The sequence below is a fragment of the Corvus kubaryi genome, unplaced genomic scaffold (assembly GCF_017639235.1).
Source record: "Corvus kubaryi isolate FWS band 111438036 unplaced genomic scaffold, C.kubaryi_AGA036_p1.0 37353, whole genome shotgun sequence".
NCBI lineage: Eukaryota > Metazoa > Chordata > Aves > Passeriformes > Corvidae > Corvus > Corvus kubaryi.
The window spans coordinates 5,343,383-5,360,103 of record NW_024581115.1 but is presented as its reverse complement, the minus strand read 5'-3'; the positions used below and the strand labels follow the sequence as shown (position 1 = coordinate 5,360,103).

General features: G+C 42.1%; 1 protein-coding gene across 5 annotated transcripts in view; it reads left to right on the top strand.

Moving 5' to 3' along the window:
• The window catches only part of OGFOD3 (2-oxoglutarate and iron dependent oxygenase domain containing 3), a 43,560-nt gene that overhangs the window by 1,312 nt on the left and 25,527 nt on the right, over positions 1-16,721 (top strand). For 4 of the 5 annotated variants that reach the window (XR_006016776.1, XM_042032690.1, XM_042032687.1 and 1 more), the window contains exons 3-7: positions 3,947-4,022; positions 4,626-4,668; positions 11,328-11,392; positions 11,986-12,042; positions 16,281-16,434. Coding sequence is in view for 4 of the 5 variants with exons in the window: in XM_042032690.1 (XP_041888624.1) it covers positions 3,947-4,022; positions 4,626-4,668; positions 11,328-11,392; positions 11,986-12,042; positions 16,281-16,434 (395 nt within the window). In the remaining variant the exon portion in view is untranslated. The remainder of the gene's footprint in view (positions 1-3,946; positions 4,023-4,625; positions 4,669-11,327; positions 11,393-11,985; positions 12,043-16,280; positions 16,435-16,721) is intronic. The other variant, XM_042032689.1, reaches the window with a different exon arrangement.

The following is a 16,721-nucleotide window of genomic DNA, read 5'->3' as shown; positions in this document are numbered from 1 at the left end:
AGTCTGACTTGCAGCTTCCGTGGATGAGCAGTGCTGATGTTCTCTTTCAGATTTGCAAAGTGTGTTGTGGTGAACATTTTTAGTTGGTACAGCCGCCAGAGAGCAGCTCTGCTCTTGGTTTTTGTCAGCATGTCTGGCTGTGTGTTGACTGATAAGCTGATGGATCTACAAAAAGTAATACATCTGAGTTAAGTTTTTAGCCAAATTGGTGGTTGTATCTGGTTCATGATGTTGCTGAGAAAACAGTTGCTGACACAAAGCTGGAGGCTGGAAGAAGCTGCTTGGAGCTGAGGAAGAACAAAGGTGATCAAGGGGCTGGAGAACCTCTCAGGAAAGCCTCAGGGTGCTGGGTTTCCTTTCCCTGGAGAGGGCTCAGGGAGAACACATCCCAGTACTCCAGTACTTAAAGCGAAGCTACAGAGGACAGAAGCTCTGCCTTTGCAAGGAGCTGCATGGAGAAGACAAGGCACAGTGGGTACAGCTTGCATTGGGCAAGGTTTCATCTTGATGTAAGAAAGAAATCTTTACAGAGAGAACACTCAGTCACTGGAACAACCTCCCCAAGGATGCAGTGCAGACCCTGTGACTGAGGGTTTCCAGGGTGTGACTGAGCATTGTGTTAGGTAATCTTATCCAGGCTCTCTTGACCACAAAAAGCTGAACCAGATGATCTTTGGAGGTCCTTTCCCACCTGGGCTGTTCTGTGGTTCTGCAATTTTTAACTTTCTTCTGTGCCAGTTCTGACAGAAAGTGTTTGACAGGTTGCAGCCCCCTGTGCTCTTCAGGTGGCTGGTCCTGGTGCTGTTGGTCAAAAAGACTTATTAAACAAAAGTTCATATACGGTCTGGTGTCACATAGTTTTTCCTCAGTGCTGCTACTGAAGCGTCTTTTTTTGGAGGATTCATCCTAAATGTTATTTAGACCAAGAAAACTGTCTTGGTACGGTAGGTTTTTTTTTTTTGACAGAACACATGAAAACATATGTTCTGTGTTAACTTTTCACAATTACTGTGAGGGGAAACTGCTGCTGGCTGCATTTGCATAGTGCAAGGCCAGAGAAAACTGCAGCTGGAGATTTGGTTGTGATTGAACTGAGGCTAAAAGTCTCTGGATTCTGCTACTGTGGTGTTTGCTTACCAAAAGAAAGCCCCCAAACCAACAAAACCTTATTTTTGCCTTCCCTGGCTTGCAAGAGCAATTTTTTGAGCTGTGGACTTGTGGTCTGGGCCATCCCTCCAGTTACTCTTTTCATTGTTTCCTTTCTATTCTTTAATTTTCATTCTATTCTTTTCACTGTAAGGAAAGCTGGAACTTTGGGGTGGGCAGGAACTTCAAGCACATCTCTCCAGGAAAAGAAATGTACGTGTTCTTCATTTCTGGGGGTATCCTGGGGAGCAGCAGGCTGCAGAGTGAGGTGTCACCTCTTGGCTTTGTATGGGGACCATTGACTCGCCTTTCTAATTAGCTGTTCGCTTGGTGCTGCTGCTCAAGTGCCGTGATTGATGTGGGTTAGGAGCGGTGAGCCGCTGTTAGCTGGTGAATTGCAGCCGAGCTGCCAGCGAGCTCTGTGCTGGGCTTTTCCCCACGCGAGGGTGGTGATGAGCTGCGGAGGAGCTTTGTGTGTGTCCCGTTCCCCGCAGCCGAGCGAGGCAGAAAATGCACATTATGGATCAGCTCGGCAGCTTTAGGCACTTGGGAAGTAGGTTTCTGTCACTCAATAGCTTTTTATTCTCACTCTTTACTCTGGCGTGGCACCCACAGCTGTGGGCTCTGTGTCAGGAGGAGACGCATTCCTGTCACTGCTCAGTGTCTGATGCTCAGCTGTGAAGTTTCCACAGCTAAAATGAGCTTTTTATTTATGCACCTGTCCCTGCTTCCAGCTGAACTTGGTGCAACTGAGCTTCCAGTTTGCTTCAAGTGATTTGGTAGCTGGTGTCAGAACAGGATTTATTTCCATAGCACTGCCTGCCTCTAAACATGCTTCATACCAAATAAAATTTGCTATGTTTCAGAGGCCAAGCACTTAACTGATTATATTTGCAGAAGGTTGGGTGCTATATGAGCACAGTCTCACCTGCATTCTAAGCTCTGTGGCCAGATCTTGGCCATTTCTGTTCTCCTGAGACACGTTAACTACTTACACCTACTGTGGCTACTGTGCGTGATGAAACCTTACTTCTCCTGTGTGTTGACATTTTGTGTCAGTGCACACAGCATCCATGGCCACTGCCCAGGAGACAGAGTTAAGGTGCTTTTCCAGAGACAAGGTCAGGGGAAGTGGAAAGCAGAGTTGCCTGGAAAGGTCTAAGGCAGACTGCTGTGGGGATGGCAGCTGTAAATCTTCGCCTGCTCTTGTCTGGCTTTGAGGTGGATTGTTCCTGCCCAGGACAGGACATGGAATGAGATGATCTCCAAAGTCCCTTCCAACCAAACTTTTCTGTGATCCTGTGCATCAGGGGAACATGTTAATGGAGCTTTTTCCTCCTGTGAATTATCTCTGTCTCAGCAGTAAGTGGTTCTTGGCTAAATACCACTAAGTAGGAGACACTTAAATACCCCTAAGTAGGTGCACTTTGGGCGCTTGGTCCTTTGTGTTACATTCTGGTTTTTGTGCTGAACAGGAGCAGGGGCCAGAGACAGTACTTGTGTTTTTACATGTTTTGGTATGTTCCTCCTTTACCTTGATTTGCCCGATAGCCAAAGCTGATGGTGCCTTATTAGATAAAGGGATGGTTTTGTGTCTGCTGGGCACACATCTGTGGAAGCTACTGGGTACTTGCCATATTAATCTGAATTTCTCCTGAGATTCTCCAGGTATGCCTTTGACACTTTATTGTTCACATGTGCCATGGTCTCTAAGACAAAGAGGACACATTCTTACTGCTGGAATTGTTTTCAGACTGTTCTGGTTTTTCCTTAGAATTTGCCCAGTGTTTGTGCTGTATTGTTGGTACCTGACTGACTTTATGCTGGACTACATTTTTCTGTTTGTTGGAGTTTTTTTCTCCATTTGGGAAAACTTACACTGTTGCCTTCAGAACATCTCCTGCTTCCAGTACTCTTTGCCAGTTCTCTGTCAGAGACCCCAGACATGTAACAATTGTCTGAGGGTAACCCTGTAGTTTTGCCAAGCCTGGACTCTCCAGCACCAGCCTTTCCAAAGGATAAGAGCTGTGCTGATATTTGCAGCTGGAAAAGGAACAAATCTCTTCTGAAATCAGAAAACTTTGCAGAGTGTTGTAGAAAGGAAGCTCTCAATAGCCAGGTTTGTCCTGGAGTATTGAATTTCTCCTTTGAGTTTACTCCTTCCTAATTCTTCTCTACTTAACATCAGGTTTCCCTTGGAAATTCGTACAAAATTCCCGGCAAAACTTCTCCTATCAGCCTGGTCATTGTTATTAGTTGCTTTTGATCAGAGCAGACTGATGCTTTTGTCCTCCATGGGTGAATTGATTGATTTCTTTCCAGGAGTTTTGTGTTCTGATGAACAAATAATCCTTGAAGTGCCACTTAGTTCAGCAGCACTGAATGCTTTGGCAGGTGTCAGAAAACACACTCAGCCCATCTCTCCTGTGGCTTTACATCTGTATATGGATTGTCCCCAGAAAAGTGCCAAATCTAACATCCCAAGGTCTCTGGTGGCTCAGAACTGGTCTTATTTCTTCTTCTTGCCTGAAGATTGTTGTAACCAGACTTATAAGAACTTTCATATATTCTTCACCTGGAACTCTTGCTGCTGACTTGTTACTCCCAGGAGTTTTTAAAATTTAATGTTAGATTTCTTAGCAATGAATTTTAGGAGAGCTTTTTTACCTTGCATATCCAAGCCGTGTGCTTCAAGAGTGACTTCAAGAGAGACTTTTGTGCAAAGTCTCATTTAAAAAGCTGCCCTTCAGGTGGTTGAAGTGGTTTCAATGGGTTCTTCTTCTTCCTCTTTGTGTTGCAGGGTGCACTCCTAGGAAGTGTGGAAGAGGTGTGACCGATGCTGTAATCACAAGGGAAGAAGCTGAAAGAATTCGTAGGTAATTTTTCTTTTAGCTCAAACTTTTAAAAGCACTGATTTCAATGACATTGTGCCAGTCTGAGGTGTAGGATGGGTTAGACTGGTTAAAACAATGGAATTTTTGTTATTAAAGCCATTTTCCATTTTTACTGTAATGGGGGCAGTTCTTTCACACAGAATCTTCCTGTCTCTGAGGGGTGTGAACACTTCACAGAAAGAAAGGAAAATTAATTAAATAAGTTTTAAAGGACTTTCACTTGGCCTCCATTTGGCCTGTAAAAGCAGAACAAAACAATGTAAGCTTTATTGCAGCTGTGTCTCTGTCTGGGTAATCACCAGCTGCAGCTGACCCTGTAGTCCTCTGTGAAGGGACTGTTTTCAGGGTATTTTTGGGATTTGTGGAAGGGAGCTGCAAGCTCAGAAATGTTCTGCAACACAAATACTTTATTTTCATGACAGGCTGTAAGGGTTTCTAAGAAATGGGAGCTTCTGTTAACTCACTGGGGTTATATCTGATGCATCAAGTACTACTTACTGAGGAGTTAGGTGTTGTAAATAAGGACATTAAAGGACAAAGTAATCAGACTTCAGTTCTCATCTGAGCTTATTGTTTTGCCTGCAGAATAGCAGAGAGGGGACTGTCCTTGGGAGGATCTGATGGAGGGGTGAGCAGTGTCCTTTTACTTTCTACATTCTTTTACTGCCAAGGCGAGATTATAAATGCATTTTTTTGGGGCTGAGGTGAGGAGATGGAGATTTTTTCCTTCCATTCAGACTTGGAAAAAAATTGGTTTGGAGAGTTATTTCCCATTAATAATACGTCTGCTAGCAGTGTAACTCCTGACTTCTGCAATACAGTTGCCATTTCCTTGTATTTATTTATTTATTTCTAGCACCTCTCTTGAACTGATTTTGTCTTCATCTGTGTTATAAATGTACTGTGATGTTGGCTTTTTGCGTGTTCCATCATTGTTATGAATGGATTGTGATGTTGGCTTTTTTCACGTTCCTTAATGTGAGAAAAGCTTTGCCTGGGTTCTGTAATGTAACGCTGTAGAATGGCTGTAGTTCGGGTGCTCAGTTTGGGAAGGGTCGTCACATTCCTGGAAAATCTTATCAGAAGAAAAGAACCCGAAACCAGATGGAATGGAGCCAAGGAAAAAGATAAGACTGATAAGATGATACTCAGCAACTCCAAAGAGTTAATGAATGATGCATGATGGTGATGAATACAAAATAAGCGATGTACTTTTAAAGCCGATCTTCTGGATGTAGAGTTGTGCCTTTGGCTCTCTGCCGAAGCACCCGGCCGTACCGCCCTTTTTGCTGTTGTCTCCTAATTGTCCCTTTTATTAAACTTTCCTTCAGATTTTACTAAGAGTGAACCTCGTTTTTCACAATCTGGAAACAGTTGCTGTAGCAGAACTGCAAAAGTTTGACTTCTGAAAGTAAATTACAGTGTTTCACAGCATTATGTAAAGATTGGTTTTGTGTTGTGACAAAAAACCCATGTAATTTCTTAAGGAGACCTTGGAATAATACTCTTTAAATTGAAAGAATCCCACTTCTCTTTAACAAGCGCATTTATTTTAATTTATTTATTTTAAGCTTTGTGCTCAGAATGTTTTTGTGTGTGGACAGGAACTGTTTCTTGAGTATTTGTAAACACAGCCACTTCTTTAGGCCTCTGCTGAATTAGGGCATGTATTAGCAAAAAAAAGGAGAAGGGTTTCAGTGGAAAAAAATAAGACTATATTGTCCTTGTGATTGCTGAGAAAGATCTGCAAAAAATACAAACTGGGGAACTGAAGCAGTGCTGCCCATCCTAAACAATGTGTTTAAAAAATTTAGCATTCTGTGTTCAGTTCTGTTGGGAACCCTTGGATTTTTTTCAGTTCTGTGGTTGCATTGCTGTGCCTGTTGGGACCCCCACTGTGGCTCCTGGGGCTGCCACGTGGGTTTCCTCTCCTCTGCTTTTGGGACTAGGTGTGATTTTTCATTGCTCTCCCACAAAGAGGGATTAGAATGGCAAGGTGGAACACTCAGAGCTTGGATCTGGAGCACAGAAAGGTGTTGTCCAGCTGGGGGTCAGGAACTGGGGAAACTGAGGCAGAGAAAGCTGGGAAGAGATGAGAGGGGGAGGTAAACACTGCTCAAAGCCCAGAGCTGGGCAGGGGTGCTGAGCTGGCTTAGTTGGACAACAAGCCAGAGTGACAGACAAATATAAATCCATCGTCTCTGTTATTTTGGAAGCTTCATTGTGCCTTTTTTTTTAAGGGGAGGAAAATGAGGGAAAGATGATTCTCTCTCTGCAATAAAATAAATCTGTTAAAAATCTAATGTCCATGGAGAGGTCTGGGCTCTGAGCCAAGCCTTCTCACATGTCTCATCATCTGTAAATGTGAGGAAGTTTTTGTGTGCTCTTAATCCTCGGGGAAAGGTTCAGGAAGAAAGTGTAATGTTGTATTGAGCACTTACCCAAAATAATGGATAAAAACGGAAAGATGTTAGAAACAAGAGCTGACCAGTGTTGCTGGGAAACTGTAGAGTCATAGAATGGATCATAGAATGGTTTGGGTTGGAAGGGACCTTGAAGATCATCCAGTCCCACCCCCTGCCATGGCAGGGACACCTTCCACTGTCCCAGGTTGCTCCAAGCCCTGTCCAGCCTGGCCTTGGACACTGCCAGGGATGGGGCAGCCACAGCTTCTCTGGGCAACCTGTGCCAGGGCCTCCCCACCACCACAGGGAAGAATCACATTCAGGAGAAGCCTTTAAATACACTTTCCTTACCTCATTTCTTTTATACCTCTGTCTCTTGTGCTGCCATTTTCCTCTTCCTTTCCCCATGTGCCAGCCCATATTCCCGGTGTCATGGAGCAAATCTTTTCTTGGCAGTGCTGTCCTGGCTCTCAGATACTGTTGGATCCTGCTGCCTGTGTGCTGATGGGCTTTAGGTGAAACTGTCTGTCTTCATTTGAGCCTTTCATCTTTTCCAGTCTCTTACCCACAGAGCATACAGAATGTTTCAAGCCTTAGTTCATCCAGCTATGTTTGTATGCTCCCAAGCTTCCAGCCACTTGGAGTAGGTCTGGCTTGTTGCTTTAAATGTCTTTAGAGTGTTTGGATAATTCTGTCCAATTATGTCTGCTGTAAGACTAATTTTTCCTTTAAAATACCTCAAACTTACTGTTTAATTATTTTAAATTCTTTCTTTAGCCACTATGTTCTTTCTGCTAGTCCAAATAAAACTTCTGCAGGTTTCTATTGTGGTGCAGACTGCATTTTCGTTGCCTGGGGTTTTCCTCTTAACCCCTTTGTAAGCAACATGTCTGGGGTTTTTGTTTTTTGGTTTGTTTTTTTTTGCCTGTCATAGTTGTTATGTTTTGAATTCTCAGAAGTGGATTTGTGTCTGTGTGTCTAGATATAACTTACTGATTTAGAGGTCAAAACTTGCAATTTGTGACTTTGTCAGTTCTGTCCTCCCTTTGTTTGCTGCCCTTTCCTGGAGTACTGGAACATAGCACCAAAACTTGTTTCCCATTCCATCTTTTTATGTTGAGAAAGTCTTGACAAACATCTGAATTATTGAGGCTTCCCGGGGGTCACACTCAAATTGTCACGCTGAGCTTTCTTATCTTCCTTTCTAACTTTTCCTGGCTTTATATTTATTTATGCAGACACACAGAGAGTGAAGCTAGAGGGGCCATGGTAATCTTCTGGTCTGTCTTTCAGCAGAATCCAAACAGGAATATCTTCTCCACCAGCAAGCTGCTTTCCCTTGTACATCTGTCTCTGTAAAGTCATTTTATACTCTGTTTCTTATTCACAGAGTGGGAATTGCATTAGTTGTCTTGATGTTTGCCTCAGCTTAGGTTTTTTCTTCTTCATGTAGATGACATTTCCCTTCTCAACCTTCTATGATTTTATAATTCTTCCCTCCTTAATATTTTCCTGCATGTCACCCCTGCTTGTGTGAACACTTCAGTCCTGACTCATTCACTCAGGTGTTGTAGGAGCTGCCGTCACAGCAGCCCTCTGGTGTAAATGAGACAACTCATTTACTATCAGACCTATTGGCATTTATTTCAAAGCCCCAGAAAAGAAATCCCTTGGTGAGCCAGTCAGCTGCAGTCTGTGTCCTGCCTTCCAGCAGAACTGGCAGGAATAGGCACCCAGACCTCCCTTTGCAGGGGAAAATTAAACTGTTTAATCACTGGGAGAAGCAAACAAACTGTGATGCCAAACAAGGGGTTCTGGTGTGGGCCCTCCAGCCCAGTGGCTCTGCAGACTTATCCCTTGTTCTGCTTTCAGCCCTCTCAGCCAAAATCTGAAGTCCTCAAAATGCTGCCAGCTCTGCCTTTTCCAGGGAGGACATCAAGCCTGTGCAGAAAGCTCATCCTATCTCACACCTCTAGTGCAGGCTGCAGAGTTTTCTTCCTTCCTAATTAGCCTCCTGATAGTGCATAGGAAACAAGTATCAGGGGTGAAAGATGCACTTGGCAGCATCTTTCACCTTCCTTCCAGCTCTGTGTTGGTGTGATTATCTTGGCTGATAAGATAAGGAAGCTGGAGAGGAACTGGTTGTGTCCAGTCTGTATCTGGTTTAAATTCGTGCTGGACTCTGTAGCCAAATACTGCATTTAACTTCCCCAGCAGTAACCTGAACCTCCCCCAGGCTGGCTGAGTGTAACTCAGACTGGTTACACTGGTGTCTCCTCCTTAATCAGTGTAATTGGAAAAGGCATTTCCCTAAGACCAGAACCCTTGTCTGCCTGCTCGTGCTTCCGGGAGGGAAGGGTGTTTGAAGGTGGGATTGTTCTGAAGAGTGTGTGCAAGGCTACCTGCAGTGACACCACCTTTGCTGTGCCCATGTAGAGCCTCCATTCTTGTCCCTCAGCTGAAGCATGTGAGCATTCCCACAGGAGCAGTGGGGCAGGGTTTGGAAGCTCCAGCTCCTCTAAAGACAAGTAGAAATAAGGGGTTTTTTTAAATTTTTCTCCTTTGGGTAGTGTGTCTGCTGCTTTCTTTCAAATTATCACATAAAACCTTTTACAGGCTGGAGGAACTGGTGGGGATGTGAACACTTTGAGGAACAAAGGCAGGGCCAGTCAGGCTTTCCAAGATGGGAAAATTGATCCTTTTTGCCATGTGCTGAGAGGTGCTGGGTACTTGCATATTCGTTTTGAATTCTTTTAGCAGTAAGAGGGTAGAGAATATGGGACTAACAGGTCCAAAAGAACATATGTTTGTACTTTTTATTTTTTTAAGGAGGTTCTGTTTCACTTCTATAGAGAGTTCTGTAAATCAAGATACGGGGGTAATTCTGTCAAACAGTCTGTCAGAAATAGGGATGGGTGTGTGTTTGCCATCTTTAGACAAACCTTGTAGACCTTTCAGCCTGGGAACACTGTCCTGAACTGCACACTGGCCCTTGATCAGAGAGGGGGACTTGAAGTAACCAAGATTTGTTCTCAGTGTCAGAAATGATACTGAAAAGATTTAATATTCTGAAGTGACGGAGGCCAAAATAGATGTGTTCAGGTTTCTTTCCTAGGTGGCTGTTAGGCAAAGAGCTCTGTGCTTATGTATAAGCAAGTCCCTGTCTTGGCATGCAGTTGTTTTCCCCTGTCTGAAACAACCCTGGAGAATGTCCTTTCTTTTTCAGATTCCCTCTTCAGCCTTTATCTGGCTTTTCTAGGCTTTGTATTGTAGCTATTGCCTTCTCAGCTATGGAGTAATTATAATTCTTGGGGGTGTCTTTTATTGATTCATTTTGTTATTTTGGCTCTTCCTAACTTTATCATCTGGAGCTTGGGGAGTGAGAAGAAATATGTAAGTTTGAGAAGCATGTGGGAAGAGTTAGAAAGGCAATTTGTTTTTAAATTCAATTCATCTTCTCAGCTGTGTTGTGCTACTTCTTATAATCTAATATGGTCAAAAACATACTTTTGAAGCTACACAGGAGCAGTTTTACTTCTAGTTGTGGGTTAGATTTTTGTACAGAACCAGAATCCAGTAAATGTAAGTATTTTGCTTCTGAAGCTTGAGTAAAGCTTAATACAAGAGCTGCTCTTGCATGAGTGTGAGATTACTTGTTTTCTTAACAGTTCTCTGAAGCTTTTGGAGAACTTTGGGAATGGCAAATCTGAAAAGCTCATGCTGTGTCCACTTGAATAACTTACTACTTTGTGTATTTTTTCAAAGGTTATTTGAGTAGGTTTATTAAAAAAAGGTTGTTATTATCTCTTGTAATGCTCAGAGCAATTGAGGCTGCAGAGATTTTCTGAGGGACTGTTCCGAGCGTGTTCCTCTGTCACCAGTGTTAATTACTGCTGGGATTTTGTTAGAATAATGTGAATGGTCTGTGGTGCATCAAAACAATGCCAAATTCTGAGATGAGTGCCCAGATATTGTACATCAGAGATGTCATTACTTCAGTGCCAGTCAGGCACTGTTGCTATTTGATATTTCCAGTGTAAAAGACAAAAAGACTTCTATCAGACAGTTACATTTTTAAATACTTTTGAACTGATACAAAACAAACGTGTATTTTGTGGACAGCAGGGGACATACAAAAGGGGACTTTATTCAATTTAGAGAAATATTTTAGAGTCCTGTGAGGTAGCTCTCTATCCTGGCAAGTCTGAATTCTAATCTTTGCAGCTTGTTGGGAGCTCAGCAGAAGAGTTTGGCTTGAATTGGATGAAGAAATGGATTGAATTTTCATATGTGAAAACTTTCCACTGTGTGGTTTTCTTTTACAGCAGCTTAGAAATTGAGGAAAAGAAAGTTTGGCTCGAGTAAGCCTTAGAATTCTAATTGTTCTTTTAAACAGACTTTTTAATGTCTGTATTAAATATGAGAAGTATACAGGAACTCATGTGAAGGAGAAGTTTTAATAACAAATGCAGGGCAATATAAACCTTAGTGCTGCTACTTGAGCACTTCACAAGTATTGGAAAATGATTCATCGTTTTGTGGAAGGGAAATGCCTTCAGGAAGGGATCCTGGAGCAGTGTTTTACCCTGAGCCCATGGTGGGGAGACTCTGGCATTTCCCTGTCAGGTTTGAGTCTCAGGAACAGCAGTCCTATGGTTTTTTTTATAGTACCTCAATAATCTCTGCATCTCTTCAGGGATCTGAGGGAGGTTTGTAGTTGTAAAATAAATGTTATATTGTGAACCCAAAGGCTGGAAGCTACTATTTTTACTTGGGAGGCTGTGGAAAGTGAGAGCCAACTTTGGACAGTTATTAAAGGTCATAGTTGAGTAATGATAAAACCTTTTCATGCTCATTTTTCCTTCTTTGTTTCCTTTTCCAGGCATCAATTTTGGATTTGCACTCTGGAGCTCTTTCCCTGGGGAAGCATTTTGTTAATCTGTACAGGTAAAACGGGGCTGTGGTTTCCTGCCTCCTGTCATCCCTCCCCTTCCCTGCCCACTGCCTCTTCAGTGTCTCAAGCCCCCGGGCTGGGATTAATGATGAGAAACTCTGGAAGATGGTTGGATTCACCACACTTTATGTGACTTGTTAAAGAGCTTTCCTGGCATGAAAACGGATCTTTTGTTGAACTGGGCACTTTGAAAGCTGCCATTATCTTTATTTTTATGTTCTTGCACCAGTAAATCAGTATTTTTTCGCAGTTATAGTTTAGTTTGTCAGCAGTGGAAGAAATCAAATAGCCTGAACCCTTAAAAACTTGAATCCATGTGCTTATTTCATGATGTGGGAGGGGATTTTTTTAATGCCTGAGGAATTCCATTACCAGTTGCAGCATTTCAATCCTTTAATCTTTTAACACTTGATCTTTTAGCATTGCTTTTGGACATCATGCTCAAAAGCTTTTTTTGTAACATTTTTTTGTGTTGTGTTCTCACTTTCTGATTGTGGGTAAAGCAGGGTTGGGGATGAGAAGGTGTCTTGGTGTTGCTCAGTCTGATTCAGCAACTCCTCTTTTAGACTGTTGTTTAATTTTTCAGGTACTTTGGGGACAAAATTCAGGACATCTTCACAGAAGAGGATTTTGCCTTATACCGGTAAAGATTTTCAATAACTGCTGAATGAACCACAAACCAGAACTTTTATGTCCTGGAGTGTTTTTGTAGAGTGCAGGTTGGGATTTGCATTCATACACTGGATTTTGCAGCTCAAAATAGTAATCTCTGAGAATTAGGATGAGGAAGAGAAGTAAAAGGACTTTTTGGTGACCAATAAACAACATCAGCTGCTTTGAGCTGCAGTTTTATGGTGTGAATGTACTCTGGGTGCTGGCAGCACCACAAATTTCCCTCCCAGCCAGCAAGGAGAGCTGCTGATCTGAGCTCTGGGGGATCTGCTGGACCATGAGAGCTGGGATGGAAAATCCTTCATCATTATCTCCTCTTTCACGTGTTATCCAAGGGGTTGTGCGAGATAATAGCCACAATTCTGGGCTATTACTGCATTAGGAGCTTGGGGTTTTTTGAGGCAGAGTGTAGCAAAACATTAAACGTGGTAAAGCAGGAAGTGGAAGGACTTCAGATTAGTCATGTTCTGGCTGGAGAAGCAGCCAGAGGATGAAATAGCTCTGTAATGTAACAGCTCTGGCATCTGATGCTCTCAGCTTTCCTGCAGCCCTGCTCATACACCTAACAAACACAACAAACCTAACGAGTTCCATGTGGCTGCAAAGGTGTGTGGCCAAAGTTTAGGAACAAGCATTCTTTGTTGACTAGACACAATAATTCTTTAGTTAATGCATTTCAGTTGGTTTCTGGTAATTTGAAATGTCCCTGATTTGAACATTTTAACTCTTTTTTTTTTTTTTGGTCTTTTTTTTTTTCCTTGCCTGTGTGAAGGAATCTGACCTCCCTCTAGTGGTGGAAGGAATGTCAAGTAGCCAAATGGGTTTATTAGTTTTATTAAAATAGTAATTAATTAATATAATCCTAAAACACTAATCACTTTAAGCTTATTTCTGTTTAACAGCTGTTTTTAGATGTCATTGTCTTTATAGATGAACTTCTTTAAAATGTTTTTACTTCTGATCCCAAAATTGCAAAGATTAGATGATTCCTTGATTATTATTGAACTTTGCATAAAGAAAATGTGTAATTTCTGTTTCACATGAACAGAAGCATTCAATTTTTCAATAACTTTATAAATTCATGCTGTGAGCTGAGACAGCTGCTAGGGAATATCAATATTCAGTTGGGATTTCATGCCAGTATAGGAGATGTTTCAGCCTGCTGGATATGAAGCTAATACAAAATATATTATTAAATGCTTCTGTTCCTATAAATGACAGTGCTTTAGCATGGACTGTAGTACTTTATGGCCTTAATGAATGGTTTTATGCTATTTTGGGGAGCACTTATCTTTGTTACTTTCCCTTACCTACCAAGGTCACTTTAAAAATACACTCTTGAGAGAAATAACTGAATGTAATTCATGTCTAAGTATTACTGATTGCAACAATAACGCAGCTGAGTAGGCATCCTGAGCCAGGATTTCTAAACTGTCTCTGTCAAAATTATGTTGCTTCAGAATCAATTATGTTTTCTGGGTTGATATTTTAACCACCATCTGCCAAGCACATTACAGCAATCCCTCCTGTTTCACATAATAAATGAAATGTTTATTCAGAAGGGAGACCTTTAATCAGGATGCTTGCTGTAAGGGGTGACTTGAGCAGAAAACAGCACAATCAAAGATTTATTCCCAAAGCCTTACAGCTTATGAAGGCAGAGACATAGGAGGAGCAGAGGAAGAGCTGTTAATTTGCTTTCTCCCTGTGTCTGTTCTGTGTGTGATTGCTGTTAAAGCTCTCTGCCTGCAGGAGACCTTTGCTTTGTCAGCTCCCTGGGACAGTGCTGACAAGTGGCATCATCAGGAAGTTGTGTGGGATTGAGCTTTGAGTGTTCCTGTCACCGTGATTGGATCACACTTCGCAGTGGCTCCTCACTGCATTTTTTTGTTGTTGGTCTGGCAGAGCTTGTGTCTCACAGAAATTTCTCAGTGGCACTTTTAGCTGTCTGTGCTGCTGCTGCTACTTTGCGAGCTAGTGAGCTTCCTTTCTCTCAAGTTTTGTGTTCCTTGGACTTCCAGCTACTTCATTGGCTTTTTAAATTTAGAATTTAAAATTCTTCCTCATCACCCTAACTCCAAACCAGTAACTGTTTTACAGAATCTGGTGGTCATGTGCTCCTTTGAGGGCGTTCTGGTCTGTCTTTCCCTAAGTCTGGCATGAGCATTTTGATATTTTCCAGTGACTCAGTGCAAATGGACAAGGACTGCTGCAGACAGATGTGGCAGGAGGATTAATTTGTTACTGATACTCTTGACTGGATGCTGTACCTGGGCATTTATTGCCACCACAGAGCTCTGTTAGTGGATCTGCTCAGAGCCAGGGTACACCTCAGCAGTCTGAATGACACAAGAGTTGCTGTGCTTATGAAAACAAATGCTTATATTCTCCAGCATAAAGAAGTATTTCCTTTGTAGCCACAATACAGGAGAGCTGTCCAAACAGTTTTGAAGAGCCAGCAGGCCAGGATCAGTGAGGGAAGGCTCCAGCCTGAGGCTCCTGCTGCTTCTGGGTCATAGAGAAGTGGCTGAGGGATTAATTTGGCTCTCCCAGTTTTGGGCTTATTCATTCCTTTCTTGATAGCACCTTCTAAGCTGAAATTTGGCTTATGTTGTCTCTTGATTTACACGTGAAGTACAACGTGTTTGTCCTTAAGTATTTTGCCAGTAGGCTGTGTTTGGAACAGCAGGGCAGGGAATGGAGTGAAAAACTTGCAGTTATGATATTGATAAATGTTGAAATTGCATGGCCAGCAGAAAACAGACTGTACAGACGAGTTTTTCTAGGCTAAAAAGTGACCTTATTCTACTTTTCAAACCAGCTGTGTGCTGTGTTTGGCATATTGAGAGGGCTTTGCATCAGTCTCAAAGAAGAGTGAGGCTTTAACAGAGCCTTATAAACACCAAACAGCAAACCTTAATAGAAAGCTTTTAAAACTGGGAAATGAATCAGGCTGAAAGAAGAGGGAGGTCTCCTTACAGAGCAGGACAACTGCTGGAGACTTTGTTATGTCAAGGCCTGACTCCTTGGGAGTAGATTTATTCCAGCTGGCTGATGCAAGGGCCAGGGAATCAGCTGCTTTGGTGTTCGTGGCTATGAATTCTTGAGCTGGCCTGTTCAAAGTGCTCCCTGCTCTCAATTCACAAAATGAGTAATTGCATTTAATGCTTTCTGGGAGCCTTTCCTGCAGTCCTGCTCCTTGGAAAAAGCAGACAGGAAGATCAGCATGGAGAGGAAGGACCTGTGGGTTCTCTCCTGGTGTCAGTTTTGCAGACTCCACCATTATGGTGTAGCTCCCAACTTGAAACCTCAGTTCATGCAGCCATGTAAATCCCTGAAAATCCCTCTAAATTCATTGAATGCTTTTGATATTTCACATGTAAAATAGCTTGAATTGACCCCTAAGAATGTGAAGTGAGACAGGTTAAAAAATCAAATCTGTGTCTGTTATTTCTGTTTCTCGGGAGGGACTAGGTGTGAACAGAATGAATATTTAGGATTTTTTAGTACTTGTGGATTTTAAGAGATGACTTTCACAGCCTGTAGACACACAGCACAGGTCTTGTTTTAGTTCTGTCATTTCTTTTTAGTCACTGTTTAAGTTCCCTAGAGAAATAAGTGGGAAAAACTTCTTGAAAGTTATGCTGAGGTTCAGTACTATCGAGTGGAGGAACGTAAGGGAAGATACAAAACTACAAATGTAATTGCATGCACAACTTCAGAAGTGTGTTTTCTCAGATTATCTTGTTTGTACACTGTAATTGTGAAAGACATCTTGCATTCATTTAAAAAAAGTCTGGCAATAATACCAATACATATGTTGACCAAGAAGCCTGAATTTCATGGTGCCAAGGGACTTCACCAGTTGGTTTAAAAGTAGTTGAAGGTTCTTCAGAGGCAATCCTTTTACGAAGATACAACTTTACTTTTCCCCGCTTTGGATTAAAAATATCTATGTGAAGGACCTGAATGTTTTCAGCAGTTAACAAGCAGTGGGATAGGAGTGGAATTAGTCAGGAAAACAGACAGAAATTTTAAAACCTAAGCCACAGGAGACGTAGTTTCTTTTCTTTGATATTCTGAGAATTAAAAAAACCCAAAGCAACAAACCCCAAACAAAATCACTGAAGGGGTCTATTTATTTATTTGTTTGTTTGTTTGTTTATGTGTCACTGACTGAGCACTGTGCTCTGTGTGTGTTCTTTGCAGGGATGTGAGACAGAGGATCCAGCAAAGGATTGCTCAGGTGTTTGGTATCAGCTCTTCTGCCATGTACCTGACTAAGCCAACGTTCTTCTCCAGAATGAACAGCACAGGAGCCAAGACAACACACGATGAGTACTGGCACCCACACGTTGACAAGGTGAGGAGGAGGCTGAGATGGGATGCAAACATCTCCTGTTACTATTATTAGATCACCTTGAAATCATTTGACATTAAACAATCCATCAAACAGGTTTGAAAACTGATGCTTCAGGGATGAACCTAATGGGAGATAAGTGAGTTTTAGAAACAGAGGCTCTTACACCCCATTTAATTTTATTTTCTCTAATTTAGTTTTGCTAGAATTAATAAATTGTGAGAATGACTACTCAGAAATCTCTTTTGTCGGAAGCATTGATTAAAATGACCTGAATTGCTCTTTTAGCC